Source organism: Berghia stephanieae, chromosome 1 (assembly GCF_034508935.2).
Source record: "Berghia stephanieae isolate SIO BIC M18660-M18661 chromosome 1, UCSD_Bste_1.3, whole genome shotgun sequence".
NCBI lineage: Eukaryota > Metazoa > Mollusca > Gastropoda > Nudibranchia > Aeolidiidae > Berghia > Berghia stephanieae.
The window spans coordinates 110,336,386-110,350,272 of NC_088360.1; the positions used below are offsets into that span (position 1 = coordinate 110,336,386).

The 13,887-nt window shown below is 35.0% G+C and overlaps 1 protein-coding gene and 1 long non-coding RNA gene across 2 annotated transcripts; both read right to left on the bottom strand.

Annotated features, from left to right (window-relative positions):
- Positions 1-255: 255 nt before the first annotated feature.
- On the bottom strand, positions 256-11,770 carry LOC144962714 (deoxyhypusine hydroxylase-like). The gene is made up of 4 exons (XM_078895903.1): positions 11,329-11,770; positions 9,807-9,883; positions 2,066-2,315; positions 256-732 (listed from the first exon to the last, which is right to left on the bottom strand). Exons 1-4 carry the CDS (start codon positions 11,588-11,590, stop codon positions 401-403), a joined length of 921 nt encoding a protein of 306 aa, XP_078752029.1. The 5' UTR covers positions 11,591-11,770; the 3' UTR covers positions 256-400.
- LOC144962715 (uncharacterized) lies at positions 6,682-8,692 on the bottom strand. The gene is made up of 2 exons (XR_013643516.1): positions 7,213-8,692; positions 6,682-6,949 (listed from the first exon to the last, which is right to left on the bottom strand). It is a non-coding gene; the product is annotated as an uncharacterized LOC144962715 (long non-coding RNA).
- Positions 11,771-13,887: the final 2,117 nt, after the last annotated feature.

Below are 13,887 nucleotides of genomic sequence, written 5' to 3' on the forward strand. Positions count from 1 at the left end.
AAAGCAATAATATCTCTGTCTATCTTTTTTATGTGGAATGCAGCTGAGTAAAGGTAGGTTTTTTGATTGTCAGTTAAAAAAAATAAAGAGTGCTAAATGTCAAATTCAAAGAGGAATTTTTCTCTTATTTTGCCATCTTCTCAAATTCAGCCTTAATGACATACAGCACCCTTTCTCAAACCATCAATCATTTACAGAACAAAAAGAGAAAAGAAGCAACAACAACAAAATAAATCATTGCAAAAACAAATATTATGTTGGGGGCTTGCAATTTATTTCATGTACATTTTCCAACATACGAAAATCTATTGACCAGTCCAGCTTGTGAAGATTAAAGAAAATTGTTATTATTTCCAAAGGTTATCATGGAAAAAAAAATTAAAAAGGAACACATTAAGTACTATGAAGTTACTGCAGTTTGACCATTTTTTAACTTAGAATAAGTGTCTGCATATTGAAACTGTTCACTATTTTCATACTCCGACATGTCCAAAGCTACGATACAACTTTCACGAACTACACGCTCCTGATCCTTTAGGTAATCATGAAGAATATTTGTTGCCTCTGTAGTTGCTATGGATCCCAATGCCTCTGCACACTCATGTCGAACCATAGAACTTTCATTTATATCACGAAGGTTCTCTGCAAGTTGCTCAACACATGCTTCATGCTGAAGTTGTCCCAGAACATATGCAATTTCATGGCGGAAAAGGGCACTACTGCACTTAAGACCTGAAAATATAAGAATGAGAAAAAACGTGATGCTTTCCTAACTAATGTCAAAATAAATATGCATGAATGTTCCAGTTTGACTCTTTGACAATACCTAGTGTATTTGAGGACATTTAAATAAGGTTGGTGGGATGGTCAAAATAGAAGAGACTTTACAAAAAGAGTCTAGATGCATTGAACAGTGCCCAAGAAAAGGAAAGATAAGGGGACAAGTTCATAAAGAGAACAAAAGTAGACCCAGGAGTGCTCTATCTCATGCAATTGACTGACACTTCTCGAAACTCCCTCTCCCAGACAGGTGCTATGAATATTTTAAAAATTGCATTATTATTATTATTATCATCCTCCCTCATAACGAATGGAAATTAACCAAGATTCATCCAGTTTATTTCGACATAAAACTGCTTAGAGTTCGAGACAATAAATCTCATATACTCGTAAATGTGCTTATGTTTAAATCCTCATTACCTATTTTAAAATTGTTTGGAAAAAAACCCTGAATTTTCTTATTCGTTATAACCAAAATTGATCTCAAAACAGTGAATGTTTTTCACCAAATTGGATAAAAATTGAACCGCAACAACAGGATAAATGAGATAGGGGACTAAAAGAGATGTCAATGACAATGGTGTAGACTGATGTTGAGTCAAAACCCACTGGGCTTGAGGGCCAATACTCCCCCCAGTCTAAAGGAAAGTCCACCTACTACTGATTCATTTTCATGCGAGCATTTGCGGCAAAACAAGAAATAAGTTATAGAGGGGTGAGGGTTGAGTATAAAATATTTTGAAATTTCTATCTAAAATAATGCGCTAAGGGGAATCTATGTGTCCTTGGGAATGGATGCATAAGCCTTGGGTTTCATTCAGGGGTAAAAGTAATATCAAAAATGGGTTAAGAATTTCACTTTTTGGCTTAAATAGCAATGCTATCTCTCTTGGTCTCATTTATTTGTTGATATAAGGTGTCAATAAATTTCATCAGATAAGCAAAATGTGCCTTTTTCAGTTTTAGTGGTGTGAAATGTTAGTGTAATAAATATGTCACTGATCGTCGGCAAAGAATGTTCAGGATTTTTCTTTTGGAAAGTGGTGAAACAATTCTCATTGAATTTGTCTCTTTGAAAAAAAATTGACCAGAAACAATTATATTTTATAAGAATTAGCAGTGGTAGGTCACTGACCTTCAATAACAATTTTATTTAACATTAGGAATATTATATTCTCAATATAACGATAACACAACAAATATTTTCAAAATATTGGTAAAGCATACTTAAATCACATCACTCTTTGCCATCAAATTAAACCAATCAACAGGCAAACAATCAAACCTTTAGCTAAAGCCAAAACCGAATCCTTCGTAGCCATGTTTCGCAATGAGAACATGGCCCTGTATCTGTCAAAGAGAGAGAGGTCTTCATTCAACAATTGCCTTGTGAGATCATCAACACTAGAAACTTTAGTAGGAGGAGTTGGGTCAACGGAATTAAAAGGATTTGCAGGAAGTTCTTTTTCTTCTTCTAATGCTTTTTGAGAAAGCCAATCCAATCTTCCCAGAGCAAGCTGACATGTCTCAGCGACCTGAAAAAAAATGCCAGTGATGATAAGTTGTCACTCCTGTGATATCATCAAAATTGTGCTATACTGGGAGTTATAAAGTGAACATTTTAAAATCCTAACTCTCATCATTTTCCCCGCCAAACAATAGATTATTAGTACAACAGAATTGAACAAAAGATCTAAATAATACATCATCTTACATAAGATAATTGCTGGTGGTAGAAATAGGCAAAAGAACATGATTTAATCCTTATGTACTGAATTAAAAACTGCCATGTATTGTGAAAGATTTGGTTCTTTGCATTATCTAATAACAATAATAATATATGTTTTTTATATAGCGCCTTACCCTGTATCTTAACAAGTTCAAAGTGCTTAACAATAATGTGACAACTTTCACTGAAACATATAACCACTAAAACATGCAGTATGAAACAAAGCAATAGAATTCTGCATCATTACTGTCTCTGATATATATCTTGGAAGGGGGATCCAGATAAGGGGTGCCGAATATTCAAATACATGCTCGCCAATTTTGCGCGTCATTTTTGGCTTCACAAGTATGTGATTATCATATTTTGATTTCAGATTTCTGGATTGGACGTAGAATTTAAGCATGTCCTCAATGTATCCACAACAATCAGAGTGCAGTGATTTAAAAACAATTATACAGATCTTATATTCTATACATTTCTCAACGGGAAACCAGTGGAGTTCTCTTAGCAAACCCGATGCAGATTGAATTCTCCTCTTTCTATAAATAAGCCTGGCAGCATCGTTCTGGCTACCTGAAGTGATTTTATCGTGTCTTTATTTATGAAAGAGAGGAGAGAATTGCAATAATCTAGCTTTGACAGAATTAGTGAATTAACTAACAGGGCCGAGATGCCTCTTGTAATAAGATGTCTAACACCACATATTCTTCTCAGTTCCATGTGCATTAACCTTACGATATGATTTACTTGGCTGGTAAAAGACAAATCTGAATCAATTAATACACCAAAATTTCAAACAACCTTAGCAGTTTCAATTACACTGTTTCCTAAAACGATTGGTTCACACTTTACATTTTTAAGAATTGCAACAGTTAATGTTCTTTTTTTCTTACCCCTCCTCACTGACCATTGTTTGATGAGTTGGTTGTAGAATTAGATGATGAGAAGAATTCGTCAAGTGTGAAAGTTAAAAATGTTACGAGAAATAGAATGTTAAAAGTAAAAGTGGATGTAAACATATATGCACAGTGAACACTTGTAGAATCCACTGTAAAATTTGAAGAAAATGACAAAAAGTCACTCAAAATCGTTAATGAAATTTGATAAAAGTCGTATCACAGTAAAGACAATATTGTCACAAGCAAAATTATATAAAATTCAATTTAAGAAAAAGACAACTGATCTTTTAAAAATCCAAAACAGGGATGTAAATGCAAAGTTGAAAAAAATTCTGAAATTCTGCGAGCTCATTTCAATAGTCTAAACTCCAAGTGACACTCCAGGAATGAGGTGATAAATGGCCTTGTGATTGTGATAACATTTTTAGGACTTTTGAGTGATAAGTCTCAGAATAAAATCTAAATTATTTTGTTAATGGATGGATTTTAATGATTTATGTCTCCTTTTTGTCGGGAGGAAATACCATTATTTGGTGTTGTTCATGCTTAAATCAGGGCCCATTTAGTATTATTATCTTTATGGATTAAACAGGGTTAAATTAGTTTGGGATACTGAAAAAAAATCAGAATTTTGGAATTCTCCAACTTATTTTCACTGCACGTAATCCAACACCTAAACTTTTATATCAAAATTATATTCAGGTCAAAATATTACCCCCAATAACTAAATGAATCTGAAAATAATAAAAACTCGTACTCAAATTTCAACAGCCATATCATTACTAAGGCCAATTTTGAGATTGGAAAGATGGTCACCTCCCGATATTTATCATTCTCTCAGGCCCCAAACCCTTCTGCTAATAACAAAGGCAATAAGAAGTACATTACAATTAAAATACTACATTAGGTTTAGAATCGTGTTAAAAGCCCTTTACTTTACTTTATTGGTGTAGCTTGCAATGAGAACAAACAAATTTGATTCCCCCCCCCCCCCCCCCACCACCACAGTCAAAAGTTCGTGGCAGTCTCAACCAGAAATGAGACCCCATAGAAATTTCTTATAAAGACCGAGGCTAAGGGAAATGTATCTTCAGACTCATTATGTCTGGAATGAATTGCAACACACAGGAATTACTTACAGAAACAGAAATACATTCCAATTGAGCCTTAGGAAGAAAGTGTAACAACTCAGAACTCAGTCATGAATACTCGATATGTATCCACCATCTTCTACTTTCGATTCTGCAGCCAATGTTTTGCTTCCGGTAAACTAAAAATAACCCTCCTTGTTTACACAACAGATGTGAATCTAGTTCCGAATTAAAATTAGGAAAATTCGGAAATTCGAACGCTATCAATCCTTAGTACTTCCGAATTAAAATTCGGAAGCTGTCGTGGAAATAAGTTGACTGGTTAAATACACGTATAATCATAACTGACACAACAGTAGTGTAAATTAAGTGTTTCAGTACATTGAAAATGGATATTCACTACAAATTCTCTATATGTACAGCAGTATCTCTTATCACAAGAGTTGGTAGTGAGGTATTAAGAAATATTTAAATAGTCTGGGGAAGCTAGAAAATGTCTGAAAAATAGGAAATCCTAATAATTCTGAAAGATTTACATCCCTGCAAAAATTGAAGAACACAATCAATACGTCTGCCAACTAGGCGTGTTACACATCATCATATACGTACATATATAACAGATCAAATACATTTATATTAAAATAAGGAAATAATTCTTGAGGCAATTTCGGCATTAATTTCATTGGGAAACTTGTCCAGAAAGGATAATGTGATTAACTAACAATAATAACCGATTTTAATTTTTTGACATATTAATGTGAAACTGCTATAAAATGATAGCTCACAAGAATGCAGAGCTTTTTAAATTTTGAAAATCTATCAATAATTTAAGAAGTTATGAATTTTTTCCGCATGATATTTCATAAGTATAACCCTTATATAGGAATTTATTCAAAAGAAAGAAAGTGGACCATTTTTTAATAAAATTGTGCCATAATTTTGGCATCAATCAAGATAAATCAATGAAACTTCTGTATGGTTGGCGCTGAAGAAACCAATGGTCTGGTTGTATTTCAGCGGCGTCCTCATTGGGCGCGGGCCCATGTCAGTCGGGCCTTGAAATCGTTTAGGTGTGTTGCAATGATGACCAGTTTATCCAGCCCATTCCACTCCGAGATAGTTCTAATGAAGAAAGAATTTCTGTAGTTTTGTGTTCTTGTCTGTGGGATTTTGAAGCAGTTCGAATTGTTTGTGGCGTATCTGTCAATGGGGTTTTCTGTTATGTGGTTGGCAAAAGTGAGTGCTCGGATTTTTCTTTTGTTTGGTTGTGGCGTGAAAAAGGAGTCTGCCTTTATTGATGGTATTTGATCTGTTATTATCTTGAACATGAATGACAGACGGGTTTCTTTTCTTCTTTGTTGGAGGCTGATGAGATTTCTTTCTTCTAACATTTTTGTCATGCATCCTGGGGTTCTGCTCTTATAGTTCCCAGTTATGAACCGGGCGCCTTGTCTCTGGACTCTCTCAAGTTTTTGAATATCCTCTTTCAGGTTGGGGTCCCAGGCAACTGCTCCGTATTCCAATTGTGATCTCACAAGTGCGAGGTAGGCGTTTTGTTTGCATGACGTTGGGGTGTGGCTAAGATTTCGGCGGAGAAACGCGAGGGTGCAGCTTGCCTTTTGGGTTATTTTGTTAATGTGTTTCCCCCATTTCAAGTCCTTTGAGAAGGTGATGCCAAGGTATGGGTTATTGTCGACTTGTTTCAGGACGGTGTTGTTTAACTTGGAGGTCTCACTGTACTTTTTAGCTGTGCTGAGGATGTAGCATTTGTTGGCACTCTAGTACATTTTTTAGTTCTAAGTCTATTTCTGTGGTCAAATATGTGTTATCTTTATTAGTTTATGGTTTATTTGAAGTTGATGGTGCAAAAATTGGCTGGTATTGGGAAAAATAATGATAGGATTCGAATAAGCAAGGTGTGCATCGATAATATAAAGCGATGAAACCTTGCAACCTTAAGCATTTTTTTTCATGCAAAATACACTTTTGTTGTCAAATAAGAGTTGTTAACTGTTCATGGTAACTAGTCATTCCCCCCCCCCCCCCCCCCCCCCCCCCCCCGCCAAAATAAAGAAAAAAATAATGAAGAGAAAATCTGCGACACATTTTTTGAAAGAGTGACTATAACAAAGGATTGTGATTGTACATTTTATAAACATGAAAAACAATTTACAGGGAATACCTTTTTACTATTTCTCTTTCATATCCTAAAATGAAATAAAAGCAGTTATCACATCACAGAAACTTCCTAAACTTCTCTTGGATCTCCTTTGCATTGGACATAACATAACGTCTCCCTTCAGCAATTGGTTCACATTGGACATTAGTCTACGATACTTTTCCTTGAGACCCAGTGTTTGAAGGCCTGAAGAAAGATCCAAGCGTTTTACCAAGGGATGCACAATTTACAGTCACTTCCTGTCCTGGCACACTCTTTTTTTCCACCAAAGCTGAAATAAGAGAAAAGAAAAAACATTCTTTGAAGTATTACTTTCTATTTTACGTCACAAAATTTGCAAATAATTGAAATAATTACAGATATATTTTCCCTTTGCTATCAGTAATGTTCTGCACATGATTCAGTATTTGATCCTCTCCAGCACTCGAGTTTCATTTACATGATTTACTTTAACTTTAATGGTTTATTCTCATTTACAATAAATATTTGGCTGACCATTCATTTTAAAACTAATATAAAAAGAGATATATTCACCTGGATACCATGCATCTTCGCAGGCAACAGCAACCATTTGACCTTCCATCTCTTCCACCATATGCTCAGCTGTTAAATTGCCTTCAATCTCAAAGAGTCCATAACCACTTTCTTGTCTCTCTCCTGGTGTTCTCTTCTCAACTCTTTGCTTTCCTTCCTTGTCAACTGCAAAACTTTTCTCTTTTCATCCAATGTCAATGCCATGTACCATTTTCTCAATCCTTTCTTTATCTGTTTTAATAATATGATGGAAGAGTGGTGATGGTGAACTGAGTGGGTGCTTCCCTTGGCTTGCATCTGCATGCCCTAAGTACATCTCACAGACAGTCAGTGGTGCCTGAACTGTTGTTACTTCTCCCTCCAACACATCTTTCAACTGTGCATTGTCATCAAGAAACCTTCATTTATTGCTGACATCTTTCCTCATCTTGTGTCCTTTTAATTGTGTTGGCAAGTTTTCTTGTGTTTCAATCAAGTTTTTCCAATAACCATAGTCCAAAGGTCCAGTGAAAAATGAAAAAATAGTCTGAGACATTGTGTAAGAAGTAACAAATCTGAATCTTATAAAGTAAGTGTGTTTTGCATTATTTGACTGCTATGATTTTAAAAGAGAAATGAATTCCTCGCTGTGATGAAGAGCTGGCACCTCAGATAGTCCATTAAAACGATTGTCCTTATAAGACTGAATACAACTTTTCAATCCCCTATCCGAACAAAAGGCCTCCCATTAATTTCGTAACCCTTATAATCTCCTGCTGGTCCAAAAACGTCTTAACTATCTTTCAAAAGAATAACTAAAGGGTGTTTTGCATCTTTACTGTTATTGAAATCTAATTTCTTTAAAGAATTTATGGTGTATGAGTAAAATCCCAATAAAACATGAGCAGCAAGTACAAATGATGAACTTTTTCTGCATCTTGTCCCTCAGTCCTCAGTATTTCTTCCCTCCACTCGTCCAGTAAGCGAGCACCACTTTTCTTTTCATTCGCCGCCCTGATATTCATGAAATATTTCAACTTTCTCAAAACTTCCGAATCCCTTCTAACAATGATTCAGCCACTTCTTTCAACCTTTATTTTGTTTCCTTCGCTATTGCTTCTCCAGTCTCAGACACCACTGACGACTGCCCATCATCTGTATTGACAGAAGTGTCCAGAATCTTGACTTTCTTCCTTGTTGTTCCATCTTTATGGACACCAAAAACTGTGGCTCCACTTCAGAACATGATGTTATTTCTCAATTCCTCTAAGGCATAGCGTCTTTTAGAGGAAGCGATTCTGACTATTCTGACAATTTTTGCTCTTAAAGTTTTGGTGCAGATCGATCTTTCTTTGCCCAGCCATGTGAACAGTCTGGTAGATAATGTGATCAGAGGCAAATCCCCAATGTCTTTATGAATGGCAATTACAATACCACTCTTCAGGCTAGTGGGCGGGCCATACTTTTTGATGAAGTCTTGTTGCTCCATAGTGAGAAAAACCTGAAATTGTTATCATAAAACCAAATTATTTCACAACCTACACACTCACAGACACAGACACACACACACATATATATATATATATATATATATATATATATTTTATATATATATATATATATATATATATATATATATATATATATATATATATAGAGAGAGAGAGAGAGAGAGAGAGAGAGAGAGAGAGAGAGAGAGAGAGAGAAATATAAACAAGTTAAACGAAGATAGCAAAATAATAACACATAGAAAAGGAGAAAAAAATAAAATAAAAACGTATGGTAAAAATGAAACTTATGGATCAAACAACACAATTCATGGAAAATGGCTGAGTCCACTTACTGAGATCGGGCAGTATAGGTTATTACTGCATCAATAATTTCCGAATCCCAAAGTATTTTCCGTAAGCTATTTCACATGTTAGTAAATAATATGGATACTGTAAGACAAAATATATTTATTTATTGTGTAAATCCAATTTAAGAAAATATTTTTAAAATTTTTATTACCACAACCAGACGACGTCACAGTTATCATGTGTCCCCCGGCATTATTTAGTAATGTCTATTAGCCAGAAAAAAACAATGGGCTCGTCGGCCAATCAAATGACGCCTGCCGATCACGTCAACTCGCTATGTGCACCATTGTGGGTGAAGGCCACAAGTCGTGTAAACTTGATCTACTGTAGAAGATTATTGCTGTTATATGGGGTGATATTTCAATGTCATACGGAAAAAGTACTTTATGCTAGAAGTCTAAAATTGTGATATAATAGAGAAGAGATGTAAATTATTTACCTTGTCAATGTACAAGTTGCAGCTCCCAATAGGTTTCAGCAGGCCATTTTTGGGTCCGAGTATGTCGCTCGATTGTGGATGTTAGATTAACCTTTATGATTTGGCGCAGCCACTGCCATGAAAAGTGTGAACTTAGCATATAAGGATCATACTTTAAATGAAAATGAGCCTATTATTATTTTGCATTTTATATATCTTCACAGACATGCTTGAGTAAGTAACTCAAGATTAATAAATAAATAAATAAATAAATAAATAGACACATACATAAATAAAAATAAATAAATTAGTTTTGGGTTGCTTATACTCGAACACACCTCAACCACTGGATCATCACAGAATTGTTTCAAAGTAGCTCCAGCAGAGGGATCCCCTATTGCTCCCAGAGCTTCTCCTGAGAAAAAAAAAATCAAAAGTAACACTCGATTAAAGTTAAAGCATGTGCTTTAAAGGCATTTGAAGGTCTGAAATCAACACTTCAATGTAAAAATGTTCATATCACTACATTTCAATAAGAACACATCTGGATTATGTCAGTTTTGTCTGGTCACCGTACAAGCTGAAACAAATTGAAATAGAAGAGGGGAGTACATACAGAGAAGAGCTACAAAACAAACTCCTGGTATGAAACATTTGTCCAACGAAGTGAGATTATGAAAACTGAAATTACCAATGCTCAGTTAATGGAGAGTTTGAGGTGATAGGATAGAAGTATATATAAAAAGGCAGGGGAATTATAACAGGGAGGCTAGAAATTTTGTGAAAACGTGGTCTGAAAATCTACCAAGATATGATACAAAGTGTAACAGTAGAAAGCTTGGTCCACCTTGGGCAAGGATAGATATTAGAAAATATAATCTTAATGTGAGACTTGTTCAGCTGTGGAATAGTTTGCCTAATGATATAGAGTAAGCACATAAAGTTTGAATTCATGTAAAAATAGACTTGACAAACACTTTAAACTTTTTATCCTGTTACCTATAGACAAAATATCAACACTGGCTATATGAGATCCAGACCTGAAAATGAACAACTGGAGTCCAGTGAAGAGGATCTATAAGAGCCTGTGCTGGACATCATGGCTGACCATAGCTAAACAACTCTATAACTATACATAAACGCATCTTATAATCAGAGGGCCCAAGTCAGAAGTTTTAAAAAGGAGGAATATTTTATCATAAATAAAATGGAGCAATAAAGCAATATGCTATCATTAATTAATGACAATACTGGCAAAATATAGTTATTAACATACAAATCATAGTACATTAAAAAGGGAAACGATTTGTTCAAGAACTGTGAAACGTGGATAAGTCCCTAGCAACCAGACTGTTTACAATGATTTTTGAAGATGAATTGAAAATACTCAGGGCCTGGAGTCCAAGCTGAAGAAAATAGCAGAGGACTTGAAATAGCGGAAATCCTAAATAGCGGGAATTTGAGACCCATGTATGTAAACTTTAATTCTTGGATGCGTTATGTGAATGATCTCTTGGATTTTATGACTTTATTTTTGTATTCCCTTCCCAAAGATTTTAAAATTAATTTTGTTTGTTGACATTGAAGTTATATAGCAATTTTATTGACTATTGATGAATGTAATAATAGTAATAACGTTGTTCAGTTGTCACTTAATTGACCCTTAACATGATTCCATGCAATACAGACTAGAGAGCATTAATGATACTAAATAATTTACAACAAATGTATCAGTTATCAATCTAAAAATCGTTTTTTTAATTAAAAAAACAGAGAAGTGATCAGTGTGTGATTCGATATATCATATATCTATAGACTTAGATAGATGTTAACATTATCATTAACGGAACGGTAACTGACCAGCCTCATGTCTGACCATTGCTTCCTGAGATTTATCTCCAAGAACTTCGATAAGTTTTGGAATAGCATGGGGATTTTGCATTTGTCCAAGACAATATGCCAATTCGTGTTTCAGAAGAGCAGACTCATCGTCAAAGCAAGCTGAAATTATGTCGACTGCTTCATTACCACCAAGGTTTCTCAGTGTAAACAATGCACGAAATCTGTCCTTCAACGGATTCTTCTTATCCACAAGAGCTCTACCTACATCCTCCACGGACATTGTGGGACGAGATGTGCAATATAATGGGGAAAGTCTTGAAGATATCTAGTTTCCCAAATGATAGGAATTCACACACCCTCCAACTTCACCACCTTGTATTGTGTAACTGCGGAAAAAGTGAAACTTATGTTGAACGTTGTCGTCGGGCCATCATTCTCTTATTTTCCTAAGAAGAAGAGTGCCAGAAAAGCGAAACACAAAGTGTATCTATGCATAGCTTGAGTGAGACGTCACGATATCGTTCTATCTACTGACAGAGGAAACCCAAAACGTCCATAATACCATTTGTTGCTCAAATTCTGTACCACCATTGCTTTTCTCAGTGGCACAATAGTAAAATTATGTAGTTGGGAATGTTTGAGAGCAAGACTTTAGGGGGCAAAACGGAGCAGCTTGACTCTTCATTGGTCCATGCCGACGTGCACATGTATTACTTGTTTTAACATTGGACAATTATTTTGGGGTGGTTTGAGAGTATTACCACCAGAACAATGAGTCCATAACCATTTGGGTTATCAGAGCTGGACTTATTTGCAGGTCTGATGACCCAAATTGCAAATTGTTATGGCTTGTCTCATGTTATAATGGAAATACTCTCAAACCAACACAAAATATTATCCATTACAACAATGTTAAAACGAGCCCATAATTGCTTCCGGTTATCAGACCTGCACGCTGGTCAATGCTCAATATAAACATCGGGTAATCACAGAGAGCATATTATAACATAATACATTTATAAGAGAACTCAAACATTGAGACACTGTAACTTCCTTATTTATAGATGTACATAGGAGAAAAAAAAAAAAAAAAGAGTATGCCCTTCCGACACGACATCATAAGATATCGTCGCCTAGGCATCCAACGAAGGAATATAGCAGATAATTCATCAAACAAGATGTCTATGTCAACAGGAATCACACATGTTGTCGAAGTGAGCAAATTGAGGGTTAATAATCTTGCCCCCCCCCCACAAAAATCAAAAATACGAAAGTACCTGAAGCGGGGCTCGAACCCGGGACCTTCCGGCCGTAACCACTTGGCCACTCATCCCCCCCCCCCGCCCCCGCCTGTACACAGAAAAAGGTCAAACTAAAACAAAATGTATGAAAATGTGAAGTACTCATATTGCTTTTATTGTTTTATTGAAATAAGTATAAAGAAGAACGGATAATTTTATAATATAGATGTGATATTGTAAACTACTTGCCAGGTCTGATAACCGACGAAAAAATGGGCTTGAATTAACCTTGTTGCAATACACAATATTATGTAGGTTTGAGTGTATTTCCATAACCACAAAAAAGCCTTTAATTGTTTGGGTTATCGTAGCAGCAAAAAAAATGCACATTGATCGTAACGATATTACTGTCCAAAATATGGAGTGTTATAAAAGATGTAAAATACAAATCTATCGGAGTTATATTGTTCCCTTAACCCTCTTCTTACTATAGGAAAATCGTCGCATTCGTTACGATTCAATGAACATTTTTCTTTTTCAGATTTATTGTGTAAATCACAAAATTTGGAGAAAAATCTTTCTTCTAGCCATAAGAACTTGATGCTGTTTTTGGAAAGCTTGCTTTGCTGCACAAAATTATGCATTGTATGTTCTTTTTGCTTCTGAATTAAAGTGTAAAGAAATCAATTTTGTGTTGAATAGCTATGACACTGTGTAAAAATCCTGAAAATGTTCGGTAAGGAGTACTTTGCGCGGAAAGCGAGCACTAATAAATAAGACAACAGGCGGCTTATAGACAGTCAATATTACCTAGGCCTATGTAAAACTATGATTTCGTGTTATTTATTTCAATTCTTTAATATCATTGATAATCGATGCTTACTTCATCAATACATTTTGTAGTTTGACTGACGACTTGAATACTTTTTAGTTTCTGTTTACAAAATCAAACAAATTATATCATTTTATCTATCGAGGTAAAAAAGATTTGCTCAAATCGGAGAATAATTCACACTTTAATAATAAAAAGAGAATGACGTTTACATTCATTATCAACAAAACATAACGTTATTATGATGTGTTTTTTTTTCTCTTTCGAAATTTGAAGAAATCTGACGATAGAACTAAGCAAAAATCCTCAGTAATTTACTCGTTGGTTGTATTAAAACAAGGAACAGACAATGAACAATAATTAAGTGCGCTGAACCATTTTAAAGAACAATAACTCTTCATTCCTACTATGATCAAACAGGGTTGCCAGTTTGGCATTTTAAATGCCAGATTCCAAAAATCTGGCATTTTTGAAAACCGTTTGGCATTAGAAAAATCATTTGGC